The sequence below is a fragment of the Mus caroli genome, chromosome 4 (genome assembly GCF_900094665.2).
Source record: "Mus caroli chromosome 4, CAROLI_EIJ_v1.1, whole genome shotgun sequence".
Taxonomy (NCBI): domain Eukaryota; kingdom Metazoa; phylum Chordata; class Mammalia; order Rodentia; family Muridae; genus Mus; species Mus caroli.
Window position 1 is genome coordinate 40,161,534 of NC_034573.1, and position 14,698 is coordinate 40,176,231.

At 48.3% G+C, this 14,698-nt stretch overlaps 1 protein-coding gene across 1 annotated transcript in view; it reads left to right on the forward strand.

Moving 5' to 3' along the window:
- Positions 1-14,698, forward strand: part of Tmod1 (tropomodulin 1) — a 76,077-nt gene that overhangs the window by 59,264 nt on the left and 2,115 nt on the right. The window contains exon 9 of the mRNA XM_021160876.2: positions 7,798-7,942. Within this exon, the coding sequence (XP_021016535.1) occupies positions 7,798-7,942 (145 nt within the window). The remainder of the gene's footprint in view (positions 1-7,797; positions 7,943-14,698) is intronic.

The following is a 14,698-nucleotide window of genomic DNA, read 5'->3' on the forward strand; positions in this document are numbered from 1 at the left end:
CTCCTGCTCCTGCTCCTGCTCCTGCTCCTGCTCCTGCTCCTGCTCCTGCTCCTGCTCCTGCTCCTGCTCCTGCTCCTGCTCCTGCTCCCAGGCCATTAGACTTCTGGAACATCCTATGCTCATGTACCCGTTCCCTGCCTAGAAAGACCTCTTGCTTCAAGTGATTTTGTGCCTTGCAGAGTGTGCTAAAGCATCCTGGACCAGAATAAAGGGCAATCTGTTCATCCCTGCCTGGCTGCACCTCGGCAGTGTATTTGGCCGGTCAGCCTTGACTCGCCCTGGCAAGCAGGAGTGTGGAAGACTCTAAGAAGTGATAGGCACTACATATACCTTCCCTCCCTCCCTCCCTTCTTTCTTTCTTCTCTCCCCTTTTTTTTTCTTTTTTTTAAAGAGCCATTACACCTTATGAATGGCTCTTATGAAGAGAATGTCAGGAGAAGATAGTGGCCTTCTCCTCTTAGCCTCTATAACTCCTCTAAGCCTTTCTACCCAGAGAGAAATAGATGCCCCCTCTATGGTTCCCCTGCCCTGCAGCTTCCCCAGGAGCTTCTCAGGAGATGGTGCTGTGTCCAGGTCATCTCCTTATCCTAGTGCTCAGCCTGGGACCTGGGCTTCAGGGTACTTGGTAAGCAAACGTGTCCTGGATGTCATGTATTCTGTGCCCTGCACAGTGAGAGGGGCCCGGAGAAAAGCTCTGCAAGTGTGGACTAGAGGGAGCGACCACATCGCTAATTTATATAAAGAGGCTGCATGAGTCAGCAGTCTTCTGGTCATGTGAGCTTGCTGCTGGGTTACACCGGGCATCTCTCATATACTGGTATCCTTGAAGTTACATTGACCCTGCCCATCTCTGCCTTGTCCCTTGGCCGTTGCTGATTCTGATCTCCTGCAGGTGAGAAAGGCAGAGCAGATAGATCACAGCCTGCATCAGCACCACCACCCCTGGTTTGGCTATTCATGTGACTTCTGTCCTGGCCAAGGAGGAGTCAGGGTCTACATAGCATCAGCTGAAACCTGACTCTCAGGGCAGACCATTAGCCAAAGATGGTTGGAACAACAGACTTGGTCACTGAAGTGGTAGCTGACATCAAGATGCCCACCTTTCCTGTTCAGCTACATTCCACCTTTGCTCCAGGACCCAAGAGAGAGCTTGTTCTGATCACTGGCTTCACTCTGGCCAAATGCCCTAGCATAAGAACATTAGTGAACATCAGCCTCAGTTTCCCTTATTGTAAATGAAGAAGATTAACAGCTCTCCCCCTAAGGGGATCTGACCTCATTGGTAACTTAGAATTGCTAGGCAGGTTGTCTAGGAGTTTCACTCACTACCCAGAGGGTGAGTGCTGACAGGGAGCTCACTGGCTGCTCTATGTCCCTGTTCTCATTCGATGCTCACCCTGTAAGTGACTCTAACTGCCATAAGGACTGTGTCACTTGCCTAAGGTCACACACAGACAGAGGAAGCTCCTACCTCAGCTTCTGTATGACTTTAAAGCCCACACACGGTGCCTGGGGCATCCTCGAAATAACTGTGGTCTTTGTGAACCTACCCTGGCCGTTCTCTTCCATTCTGTCTCCCTGGGCATGCTGGACTCTGTGAAGATGAGGCTCTGGTTGAGCCCTTCTAGGAAGCCACACTGAGTAGGAGCAGAGTCAGGTGCAGAAATGACCTTTGTAAAGGGCGCTGCTCCTCTACCAGATGGGGGTAGGTGAGAGGCAGCTGGGGGAGCAGCCATAGTCAAAAACCGGTCAGAAAGAAGAAAGCATCAGAATAAACCCACAGTGAAAAATGTCTCAAAGGGGGAAAAAAAAGAAGTGGAGGCACCCAGAGGAAAAGGAAGTAGAGCTTGGATCCCATCCAGGTAGGACTTTGGGGGCCCAGAAGAAGCCCGTGGGGATTAAGAGGCAAAGGGCCTTGTGGGTAAGGCTGTAAGCTCTGCTCTGGCAAGGCCACTGGCTGGACAGGAAAGGCCAGGAATGAAGAGAAGGCTAAGGATAGGAGTCCAGCAGAAGTTGCAACCAAGCCTTCTGGCCCTTGGGTGGCACGCCTGCCTAACTGGACTTCTCAGGCTGGAATAGGACCTGCTGAAGAAGGGATGAGAGGAGGAAGGCTGGCTTCAGGTTGGAGGCAGCACTGGTTCAGGTTCAGGGAAGGGCCATGTGTGTGTTACAGTGTGTCCCAGGAGCACTGGACAAATGATTGTCTTCTCATGGTGGCCCGGGTAAGAGGGAGGGACCGGGGGAGGTGACAAGTGACACTAATTTATCCCTCCTCCTTGGTTCATCACCGAGGTCCTTGAAGGCCAGAGCGTTTGCCTCAGTCCTTGGAACTGTAACCTGTGTTAAGAGACTCTCCTTCTTTCTCCTTTTACGGCCAAAGAAAGGGACTTGGGGCATTCTTCCCCGGGGTGACATGGATTCTGAGGCAACCGGTTTGTTTACTCAGCGCCTCCCCTTATCTCCAGGCAGTGTTCTGCTTCTGCCCAAAACTGCCCAAGGCCCAGCAAGGGTGGGGAGCAGCCTCTGGAGGCCTTGACTGGGCTGAAAAGCCCCAAGTATCTCACCAGCTCTCCTTTATAGGTGGGGAGATTGAGGATCTGAGGAGTGGGGCTTGCTGGAGTCACAGGCCATTGTCCAAGACGGAGCTGGTTTGAATGTCAGCATGCAGGCTGTATGTTGGAGAGAAAAAGCCTTACCCAGCCAGTGAGGTAGACTCTAAACACAGGGTGCCTGGAGACCCCCATCTCAAGCTGTACCACCCCCCAGCGCTGGCCTGTTCCTGATTCTCCCCTTGCCCCACAACAGCTATGTCCCTCCCCAGTCCGTCAGAGTTCCTCAGAACAGATGAGCCCTGGAAACACAACCCCTCCGAGTGAGGATGTGTCCGCCATCTGGACGTATTGATTACAGGTCCCGCTCTCCCCCCGCCCCCAACTAGGTGACAGGGAGGCTGCTTGCTTTTTGAACAGAAGCCATAGGAAATGGACTGTGCATTCATGCATGTTGTTTTTTCCAAGTTAATTTATTTGTGTCTGGTTTTTCTCTAATCCAACACTGTCTAGGAGTACATCTGTTATCTATAGCTATATAACAAATGACCCCAAAGCTTAGCCTCAGAGCTCTGGGATAAACCAACACTCAACAAATGTGCTCAGTTTCCAAGGCACAGGAATCCAGGGCAGCTGAGCTGGCGAACATGCAATTCGAGGCAAAGAAGAAAGTCCCAACTGTTTTGATGGCCCAGCCTTGGAATGTGAACCAAGTCTATTCTTATACTTTCATCCAGAAGGGAGTTGGTGAGGCACAGCACACACTCAGGAGGAGGTGGGCTAGGCCCTCTACCTTTTGAGGGAGGCAGACCAAGGAATTTTTCAGGCCTATTTTTTTTAAATTCTTTGGTAATTTCATATAACGTATTTTGATCATATTCACGCCTAACTCCTCCCAGGTCCATTCTCTGCACACACTTAGTAGAACCCTGTCTCAATATATATATAAAACCTACCAGTTTGTGCTGCCTATACACTCATGGATAGGGCCATCTCCTGGATGGAGTGTGCTCTGCCTGTCAGGACAGCACCGATAAAGAAAACTGACTCTCTCTTCCCTCAGACATCAACCACCAATAGCCCCTTAGCTAGCGTTGAGCTCAGTCCCTCCTCCTCCATGCCGGATGCTGACCGGCTTGATCTTGCGTGGGTCTTGTGCAGGCAGCCAGGGCCGCTGTGTGTCCAGATGACAGTGCTTTGCTCCAGTCCCCCTGACCTTGGGCTCTCACCATCTTTCTGCTCCCTCTTCCATGACGATCACTGAGCCTTGAGGCAGGATACAGATGTCCTATCTGTGGCTGAGCACGCCATGACACTTATTCTCCATACTTTGGCTGGTTCTAAGTTTCTGCATCCCCCACCATCTACTGCACAAAGAAGCGTCTCTAATGTGGTATGGAAACTACTAATACATGGGTAGAAAGATACGAGCGTAGAGGGCAGTGCAACACTGTGCCCGTTTAGCAGACTGAGAGCAGTAGATTCACCTTTGGGTTCTGGGGGCTTCACCAACCATGGGTTCTTGGCCAGATTTACAGCACCAGGCATGTGTTTCCTCCCGTGGAGTGGGCATTAAATCCGATCAGACAGCAGCTGGTTACCCGCAGCATTGGTGGCCGTTATTGGACCTATCTTGCCAGGACAGGCCTCACAGCTGCGTCGTAACACGGTTGATGGCTCCCCTGCCCTCCAGCAGCCTTCGAAGCACTTCCAAGTACTATACATGCTAGCCCATGCGAAAGAATCTCCCTGGTCAGTACCAACTCAATATCCCCATGCCTGCTCGCCTCTGTCTCCCAGGTGCTGGGATTATTGTATTTTCAAGTGCTCCAGTTACAAATGTCCCCTACGTCACAATAAAATGAGTGAAGAGAATAGAGAATGGTCTGACATCCAGGGTCTCAGCCCCCAGTTCCTCATCATAGACCCCAACACCTGAGGCACTTGTCATATTCTCATCAGACTGAAAACCCTCAGTCACCATAAGCAGGCGAGGACATAAGCTACTACAGCCAGTGTGCCTCGCTCTCTCAACCCGACTATAGCCGACTGTAGAATAACCTCTCTTCTTCTGCAGAGTCCATCGCACTGCCCTGAGTGGCACGAGGTGTGGACACAGACAGCCGTTTATACTGCGGCATCTCAGGGGCATCACAGGAAGCAGTTAAGAAACAAGGTGCTGCTTCTCCAGTACTAGCTTGGGAAGAGTCTGCAGAATAGTAAACAGAACAGGAAGTTGCAGAAAATAAATATGATATAAATCTATTCAAGGGGAAAAGGGCAACAAAACAGCTCAGCCCTGTCTATTTCTGCCCTGTATCTTATGCCCAGAAGCATAGCCATGGGCCATGGTGGCACGGGGGGGGGTGAAGGGGGGTTACATCCATGGACAGGGGAGTGATAGGAATGGCGGGGCGGGGGAGGTGCTGTGAAGAAGGACTACACTTCTCTCCATCCAATCATTTGAATGTTAAAAATGAGATTAATTTATGAACAAGTGATTTATTTAATCCTCCAGTAAATCTGAAAGAAGGCCAGAGCTCTTCACTGCCCAAACTCTGCCAGCTTAGTCCCAGCCTGGCAGCCCAGCCCAGCCCTCTCCCTTGGGGCTTCTTAGTGCCTTTTGCCCACTGTCAAAGTCTGAGGTCACTCCTGATCTTTTGACTCCACCCAAGCAAGTTATTCATAGGGTCACAGCCACAGCCCCATGGGGTTTTAGAGGTCATGAAGCCCCAGCCTTCCCCACTAATGATGCTGAAGAAGACTCTAGAAAGAGGCAGCTACCTTCTACTTAGATGCCTCAGGAGACAAGGGGTCTCCTCCCTCACTGGACAGTCCCTTCACTGCATGGATTCTCAATGTCTATGTCTATAAATGTACATATGCATACCTGATGCCCATGGAGGTCAGAGGGCACTGGATCCCCTAGGACTGGACTTCCAGAGTTGTGTTCAAATACTTTGTCTACTTCTAATTTATTTATTTGCATCTTCTTTATATATTCTAGATGCTAGACCTTACCAGATATACTATACATTTACAACTTTTTCCATTCCATGTTATCTTTTCCATTCTGGTGCATGCATGCATGTGTGTGTGTGTGTGTGTGTGTGTAATGTATGTGTGAGGATGTGTATTTAAGAGCACATCTGCCCATGTGTGCATGTGTGAACCCAGATGTCAACATCAGCTGTCTCTCTATTGCTCTGTATCTTTTGAGACAGGGTTTCTTGTTGAATCTGTAGACATCACTTTGGTTAGAGTGGCTGGCCTGTGAGCTTTCAGGATCTGCCGGTTTCTGCTCCTCAGCACTGGGGTTCTGAGCCTGCTCCTTGCTCTGTGTGGCCTTTACATCAGGGCCTGGCATCTGAACTCATGCTTATGCAGCAAAAACTTTACACCCAGGGCCATCTTCCTAGCCGGCCTTTTTAATACCACCATCCATTTTTTAATTATTTGACAGCCTTCTATGTTTATAATGAATAGTTCTTCTCATGTCTTCCTGCTCGCTCAGTTCCCTCTGTCTTCCACTGGAATCTTTCTTTCCAACATGTCACCTTCCTGCCTTCATGTCTTCTTTCAGAGTGTGACCCACTGGGTTTAATTAGAGTAGCTTGCTTGAGTGTAGATGGGAACTTCTTTGATAGTGTTCTATGAGCATAAACAATCTACATGTTGATGAAAACTAATTTATTAATTTTCACCTTCTGATGTTTGTGCTATAGGTTTGTGCTAAAGGACCATGACTAAGATCACAAACGGTTACATCAGTGTTTTAAGAGAATCATAAGCCAGGCAGTGGTGGTGCATGCCTGTAATCCCAGCACTTGGGAGGCAGAGGCAGGTGGATTTCTGAGTTCAAGGCCAGCCTGGGCTACACCATGAGTTCCAGGACTGCACAGAGAAACCCTGTCTCGAAAGACCAAAAAAAAAAGTAAATAAATAAAAGAGAATCATAGTGTTGGTTCTTATCATTAGGTCTTTGATCCGCAGGCCAGAGGAGGCCTTTGGGTGTCCTCTGTCACTCTTCCGGTCTCCACTCAGCACTCAGTGCTGGAGTTACAGACACACATGGTCATGGCTGGCTGTTTACATGGCGCTGGGGATCAGCTCAGCCCCCTGTGCTTGTAGAGCAAGCACGCTATCCACTGAGTCACTCCTCAGCCCTCTTGGAGCCATTGTGAATTAATATTGATGTATGCAGTGAATCAAGGATCTAAATTCCTTCTTTTGCTTGTGCCACCACACAGCTTCACTGCAGTTTCTTGGGGCCCCTCTGTAAAGCAGTCCTAGTGGACCCACAGGTTTACATCTGGACTCCCTTCTGTTTCCTTCAGTGTCATGTCTGCCTTACACCAGCACCACAAAGTCTTCACTACCATTTGGAGTCACTTTGATATCGGAAGAGTTTGAGTCCTCTAACATTGTTTTGACTATTCTGAGACCACTTGCATTGACATGTGACTTCTAGATCACTTTGTCCATTTCTGGGGTGGGGGTGGACAAAAAAAAGAAAGGAAGTTGAAATTTTGATAAGGATCCCACTGATGCCATGGGTCGGTTTGGTGGCATCACTTCCTTAGCAGTAGCAGACTTCTGGTCTGTGAACATGGGCTGCTGTTGGTTTTATACTTCATAGGTTTCTTTATGGTTTCCTTTGATGGCACTCAATGCTGTCTTATAGTTTCAGTGTCTTTTTTTTTTTTTTTTGGTCAACATAATCCTATGTATTTTGTTCTTTTTGACATTAGTACAAAGGGACTGTTCCGGGTGCTCATCCCTACTTTGTAGACATGCAGGTGTATTTTGTTTGTTGTGCTTATTTTCTATATGCTTGATGAAACAGGGTGTGCGTGTGCATGTTTGTGTGTGTGTGTGTGCGTGTGTGTGTGTTCTCCTTGGGATTCTCTAGATCTAAGATTATATGATCCTAATATGCACCCTCCTCTTTAGCTTAGATGTCTTTCTTTTCTTGCTCAGTTCTCTTGGCCAGGACATCAGAACAGTTCTGTTAAAAGTAGACATGGTGGCGCTTTCCTGATCCTGGGGAAAACTTTCTGCCTTTAAGCATGCTGAGTAACAGCAGCTTTCTTTCTATGTCAGCTTCTGTGCCCAGCTTCACTCTTAGAGAGCGGGTGACACTCTCCACACAGCACCCAGGCCTTCCATGTGAAGAGGTAGGTGGTTTAGGCAAAGCACATGTGTAATTATTGATTTGTTTTTCCTTTTTTTTTTAAAAAAACCAAAGAGCCAGCCTTTGGGCAACAAAGTGGAAATGGAGATCGTGAACATGTTGGAGAAAAACACAACGCTCCTCAAATTTGGCTACCACTTTACCCAGCAGGGGCCCCGGCTGCGGGCATCCAACGCCATGATGAGCAACAACGACCTTGGTGAGTGTGTGCCTGTATTCTGCCTTCTTATCTACCCGGTCTATGACCCCCCACCCCAACTCCAAGAGAGGCTTACAGGGTCAAACTCCTGACTTTCAGGGGTAACACATCCTGTTCTGTGTTTATGCATGTCACCCCCTCCTTCCCTTCAAGTCTGTGAGCTGCCTGCCTTCAGAACCAAGGGCAAAGGCCTCTCCATCCTAGCCCAGCTTGGCACTGACTGGGCCCAGAGCTCAGCATGCCAGCTAGAGGAAATGAAATGTTGGGGTGTCCAGGCTTATCTCGGGTCTGTCCTCTTCAGAAGACCCTTCTCTAGGTCACACTGATTTCTGAAAGCTCTCAGCCAACACCATCATCAAAATCCACAGCCCAGGAGATTCTGGGTGGCTCCCAAGGAAAGTTAGAAATGTGCAGTTCATAGAAAGGTAAATGCAGGGCAAGCAAGATGGCTCAATGAGTGAGTGCAGTCACTGAGTAGGCACTGGTGAACTGAGTTCAATCCCTAGAGCCTACAAAGCTGCCCTTTGATCTCCATATGCACATTGAGGTTTTATGTGCACACATAACACTAATAACAAAAATAAAACATAAAAGTAAGTTTTACATTCCCTCAGTGTTTGTTGAGGGGCTTTCCTAAACAGAAAGAGGAAAAAATATCTGTCTTGACAGTGAGCTCCATCAAGCACAGGCACGAGGCACTGCGATGAAAGGCAGCATCAATCACCCACTTGCTCCCCCCTCACCCCCGCAGGCTGATTGTTCACGAGCCCTGGGTGGAGTTGCTTACTGTAGGTTACTAATGATGATAAGGAGAACAGGACACGGTGTGAGATGAAGGCAGTGTGACTGACAAAGCTGTGGGGGAGCCAGAAGGAAAAGCGAGGCATGCAGCAGCTATATTGTTAACTTGACTAACAGTGACATTGACCCCTAGTGTCATCAACCAAGGCAAACACTGTTTTCCTCAAATCCTCAGAGGCTCTACCCAGGGTTCTCTGTAACTCCCAACCTTCTGCAAAACGAAAAGAGCTTAAGCATGGCTCAGGTGATGATCGGGCACTGTCAGATGCCCGTGGGAAATCAAGTTTACATGTACACACCATACTGATTTCCCAAAGCACACATGAAATGCAGGCATTTGCGGACCTCATTGCACAACTCATACTTACACATACTTCCAATTGAGTGCTTCAGCTTCAGGAACCATCGGCCTAAGTGCTAAGGATGCTGGGGATACGGGCTCCTGCTCTCAAGCAGAGCATCATAGCCTGAAGAGCTCTTTGTCTACTGCTCATGCCATAGGCCACTTTTTCCAGAGCTTAGAAAAACAGATCTCTGTCTTGGATTATCCGAGATGCCATTATTTGAAACAAAGTAAGATCAAACATAAATATGATGCAAACTTACCACAACCCAGAAGTGATGGTTCAACTGAATCACTGGATGAGGCCAACTATCAGAGTATTATTGCAGGCTCAGCTGTGAGCTGGGTGTGAACCAACATTTAAAAACCCCGAGTATTACTCGGAGATGCGATAATCTCACATTTCCCCCTAGTTATAGATTAAGCATTTGGCATGATACTCAGTGCCCACTGTCACTTGTCTTCTCTGAATCACATCCTTCTTTGGCAGAAAGAGTTCCCAGATGACTAGCCAGGAGCACTGCTGGGGTATACCAGATGACTAGTCAGGGGTGCTGCAGGGGTATACTGGAATCTTTCTGAATGAGACAGACAAGTTCTGAGACTCAGAGTCCAGGCCAAAGACCCCAACTCACATTGCAAGGACGCCCCTAGGCTGCTGAGGGAGTTTCAAAGCTAGAGCTGACTGGATAGCAAGCTCACTCTCCACTTCCCTACTCAAGACTAAAGTCTGAGGAGGTTGGGGACCATGGCTTGGGTCACAGCCATTGTTAGTCACTTTTCTGAGAAACCTTGGTGTGACTAGGCTGTGCTGGGTGGCCTGGCATAATAGAAAGTCTAAGCTCTTGTCTGTACGAAGGCTTGCCACCTTTTAGGGGAAAAGACTCAAAGGCATGCTTAAAAACTCAAGAATGCCAGCAAGCTCTGTCCAAACAGCATGAGGAAGTGACTTATGGGAGCAGAAGCCAGTTGAGCAAAGCATCCTGGTGAGGAGGGTCTTTGGCCAGCCTTGAAAGAGAAAGAGAGGCTGACAGAGATAGTCAGGTGACCCTGCAGTAGCTCTAGGAAGGACTAGGGTTCAAGCCTTAATAGGGGGCCTGGCCTACAGGATGGTTGTACTTTTTAGTTTTAATGCCAACTTGACACAAGCTAAAGTTGTCTGGTGACAGGGAATGTCAACCAAGGAATTGCCTCCATCAGACTGGCCTCCAGACAAGCCTGTGGAGCATTTTCTAATATGAGAGGGTCATCATCACCCTGGGCAGAGGGTCCTGGGTTGTATAGGAAAGGTAGCTAAGTAAGCCAGGGAGAGCAAGCCAGTATGCAGTGTTCCTCCATGGCCTCTGCTTCAGTTCCTGCCTATAGGTATCCTGCCCTGAGTTCCTTCCCTGACTTCCCTCAGTGATGGACTGTGATTGGACTTGGGACAAGGAAGCCCAAGAAACCTCAGTGAAGGCATGTGGGGAGCAGGAACCATGGCTGTTTGTTGAACAGGGATGCCAAGATGAAATGATGACAGCGGCCTCTAGGCACCCCGGGGGCCTGTCTGTGTACCCTAGCTGTCCCCTTGATGTTTCTCACTGGAGGATAGTCTCAGTGACACAGGCCACATTCATAGTGTTAGGTAGTGATGCATGACTTTCAGTTTGAAATGCAAATGTGTATCCATTTGCTAATTATCATTATGAGAACGACGTAGGATTCTAACCTGTACAATTGGCTTCTTCCAGCAAAAGAAAAAACATCTACCATCTTCCTGGGGGCTCCGTCCTGCTGCCATGCTGTGGGAAAGCAGGCTCCCATGCCGCCCAGCTGGCTGTTTTATCATGACATCCTCCTGCTGGTCTCCTTGGTATGGTGGTTGTCAGCAACGCTGTGCTAGAGCACGCATGGGAAGCAAGCAGGCCTCTCCAATGTCCCTCCTGCTTCCCTCAGGGCTGGTCAGTGGCTTGGTGCTTGGGCCTCTGCAGTACTTGGGCCAGCAGGTTGGCTCTTCCTTGGGAGCGCTGAGCCAGTACCTGCGATGGTCTATCCGGTTGCATCTTTTGATCTTTCCCACCCTGAGCTCAGAGCAAACTGTTCTTCAGATGCTTATAGAACCCCAGAGTATGGTTAAAGGACAGAGCTGAGTTGTCACCTCTTGTTCATCCTATCGTAGAGCCTCGGATGACTCCTGTCTCCATGCTATTTATAGCCTGGGCCAAGCTAAGGGTGACTCTCAGGTCCTCCGAATCTGCCATCAGCACCCTTAACAAAATCTAGACCATAGCCTCCAAGTTAGGAGTAGTGGAGGGAGGTGTGCAGAAAAGAACACATTTACAAGCAGTACATCTCTCCTTTCCCATGGTCTCAACGCCTTTCTAATGGGCACTTCAAGAGCAAACCTCAAATCATCTTTTAATTTTTAACAATAAACTAACAAGTTATAATTGTATCTATTTATGAGGTACATGTTTTAATTCAAGATTAGAAATTAGAATAATTATTATCATTATTGTTAGTTAGCATATTTAACACCTCCATATTTTTCTGTGGTAAAATCAGTTGAAATGTACTCTCAATTTTAAAATGTTCAAAGCACCATTAGCAACCACGTTCCATATTCTGTGAAGGTCTCAAAGGAAACCAAAATGTCACCTGCTTCCTCCTGAGATTTTGACTTTTGACTTCCCCCTTCCTCACTGCCCCCCCCCCCCAACTATCCAGCTTCCGTACCCAGTATGCTACTGGTCTGCTGCCAGGATTTCTTCAGATGCCACTTGTATGTGAGGGTGTGGGGGATCTGTTTTTCTGCATGTGGCTGTTTCACTCGGCATGACAATCCTCACACTGTGGCTGGCAGACAGCAGAGGTTTGGTGTTAAGGTCAGACAGTGTCATGCACAGATCCCATATTTTCTTTATCTGTTCATCTATAGTTGGATTCCTTATCTTGGCAACTGTGAGTCATGCTGCGCACACCTCTATGATACAGATTTTGGATCTTTGGGGGTAATCATTATGCCTAACTGGATCCCAAATAACTTTCTTCTTATCCTGAAACCATTAGGGCAAGTGTCCTTAAGGACAGCTATCCCAAGTATAAATCTAGGTATCTCCTGGATGGTGACCAGGTTCCTGTCAGCCAATCACCTCTGCAACTCCCACCTCCCGCCTCCAGTCCAACCGGCCACATTCCCCCGAAGCTTCCCTGACTTCAGGCCATCTGCAGATGGGCATCTCCCGGTAGCACCGTTCCCAAAGCTGACCCCTCCACTCTGCTACTCAGTGGCCTTGCCAGCTGCCATGGCCCAGGCTCAACTCCCCCATGTGGCTCCCATTTCCCTTGACAGAAACAGCTGGCACGCACTGTGATGCACCAGGCTCTCTTCTGAACATTTTCCCTATTATTAACCATATTAACCCATACTACTAACAACTGACCATGGCCTTCTAGTATTATCCCCACTTTTTAGTAAAAATGCAGGTCTGTGGTAGGAAGAACTGAGGATTGAACAGAAAGAAGTCTCTTTTCAGAGCCCTGCTCTGTATGTCATCTAGGGAGGGCTGGCTCCTCAGGACATCCTGACAAGCCATCTTCTTGCCAGGCTAAGCATCCATTCCGGGTACCCTGAGTGCCCCCAGAAGTGCCACCAACAAACTTATTTACAGACAAGGCATTCGTGCCTTACCATTCTCCACCCTTTCTTCTTTCACAACCTAGTGAACCTAGTGACCTACTTTCTGTCCATTTAGGAGGACTGGGCTACTTCATCCACATGCCTTACACCTCAGAGGTCTGCCAGGACACCTGTAATCTTCTGCCAAGGTTATTTATCATTTGTATCTTCATCCTGGACTCTTGTGCATGTCACAGAGCACCAGGCAAGTGCTGTCTTACATAAATGAGCACAGAGTGCTTCCTAAGACGTGGGAGAGTCATCTGCCCACAAGCAGTAAAGGGAGGTCAGACAATGAATGGAGATGGGTCCTGGTGACTAGAGATCTCCTCTGGCTCTGCTAATAAACAAGGGAGCCCGTGGCTATTGCCATGGTGAACAAGGGGATATATATATATATATATATATATATATATATATACATATATATGTGTGTGTGTGTGTACATACATATATGTATGTACACACACACACACACATATGTATGTTGAGTTAGAGACCTGGCTTCTACTCCAAGTCACTTGCTAGAACTTTTATGGTGGGCGGCTTCCCTTTCTTGGTCCATCATCAAAATGGAAACATAATACCTTAGTGCATGGGTGCCCCTTCCTGTGAACGCCAGTCCTTAAGAACCATGCACTCGGATCTAGCCTCAGATTTACAAGGAGGAAGAGTAATGGGAGTCCATCCCTCCCACCTTATGCCTCCCCAACCTGGTCTCCTTCTGCACTTTCCATCAAAGGTCAGTTTCTAAGGTTGCAGTCAGTCTGCAAATAGGCCTATGGCTTCCTTCTCTAACAGAGGAGATCCTGTGAGCATCAGATGAGACATGGACATGTAACCAAACTACTGAGAGAGGCACTAGGCTGAAACTCAAGTAACAAGTCCTAGCCTAGTCTGGTTCTACCCTTGTTGTTGTTGTTTCTGAGACAGTTTCATGTAGCCGAGGCTGGTCTTGAACTTGCTATGTTGCAGAGACTAGCCTTGAACTCTTGATGCTCTTACCTCCACCTCCCAAGTGCTAGGGTTACGGGGGTGTATGACCCCACTGTTTATCACTAGTTTTCTAGCTTTTAGCAAACATCATGTTCCTGCAACCATTTCCTTCTCTGTGACATGCAAATGACAACATGGAGAGTCCAGAGCCTTTAGAGGGGCTTCTGTTCAAATCCTGGTTCTACATGTAAGTGGATGACTCTATGTCATAGGTAGAGAGAGGTAAGGGTAGCCCGCAGCCACGCTTGCACAGTTAATGTTGGGTGATGGGCTCAGACGTGGAACTGCACATCTGTACAAGACTCTTCTGTTCTTTGGATTTTGGTTTTTGCTCCTGTACAGATTCTCAAGCTGTGTGACACTGTTCGTCACCTTCAGGAATGGTGTCTTCCTTCCAGATTGCCTATCTATCCTGGTTTGCATGCCTCCTTCTGACCTAGGATGAGGGAAGAGGGTAGGGCCCCACACTAGGCATCTGTGAGTCTGTGATCCACCTCCAGCTCTCAGCCACACCTTCACAACACACCTGCCCCATCTGAGTCATGTACAAGTTGACTGGGGCACTGCAACTCATGGGCTCCGAGCCGTGCAGCCACCTTGGCTTTGCAAGTGGAAACCATTTTACACTGACTAAACAGGTAGCAATGGTTACCTGCCTCTGCCTCTGCCTGTCTCTGCCACATGAGCAGGCCCCTTGAGTGTACTCTATCTCATCTATGGTCTTCCCTGACCTTGTGTTCTCTTGCAGTGAATATAGCCTGCTTCTTAGTCTTCATCAGACAATACAAGACTCCCTCTCATTGTACCAAAGGGGTCATCCTAGCCATTCACTAAGCTTTCATCTCCTGTCTGCAACCTCCTGGCTCTGGCTCCTATTTCCCTGTCTACAGGCTTCACTGTCATATGAACAGCATCTGAGCATGAACTGTGTTGCTCCTGAGGAAATGTCACTGTTAAA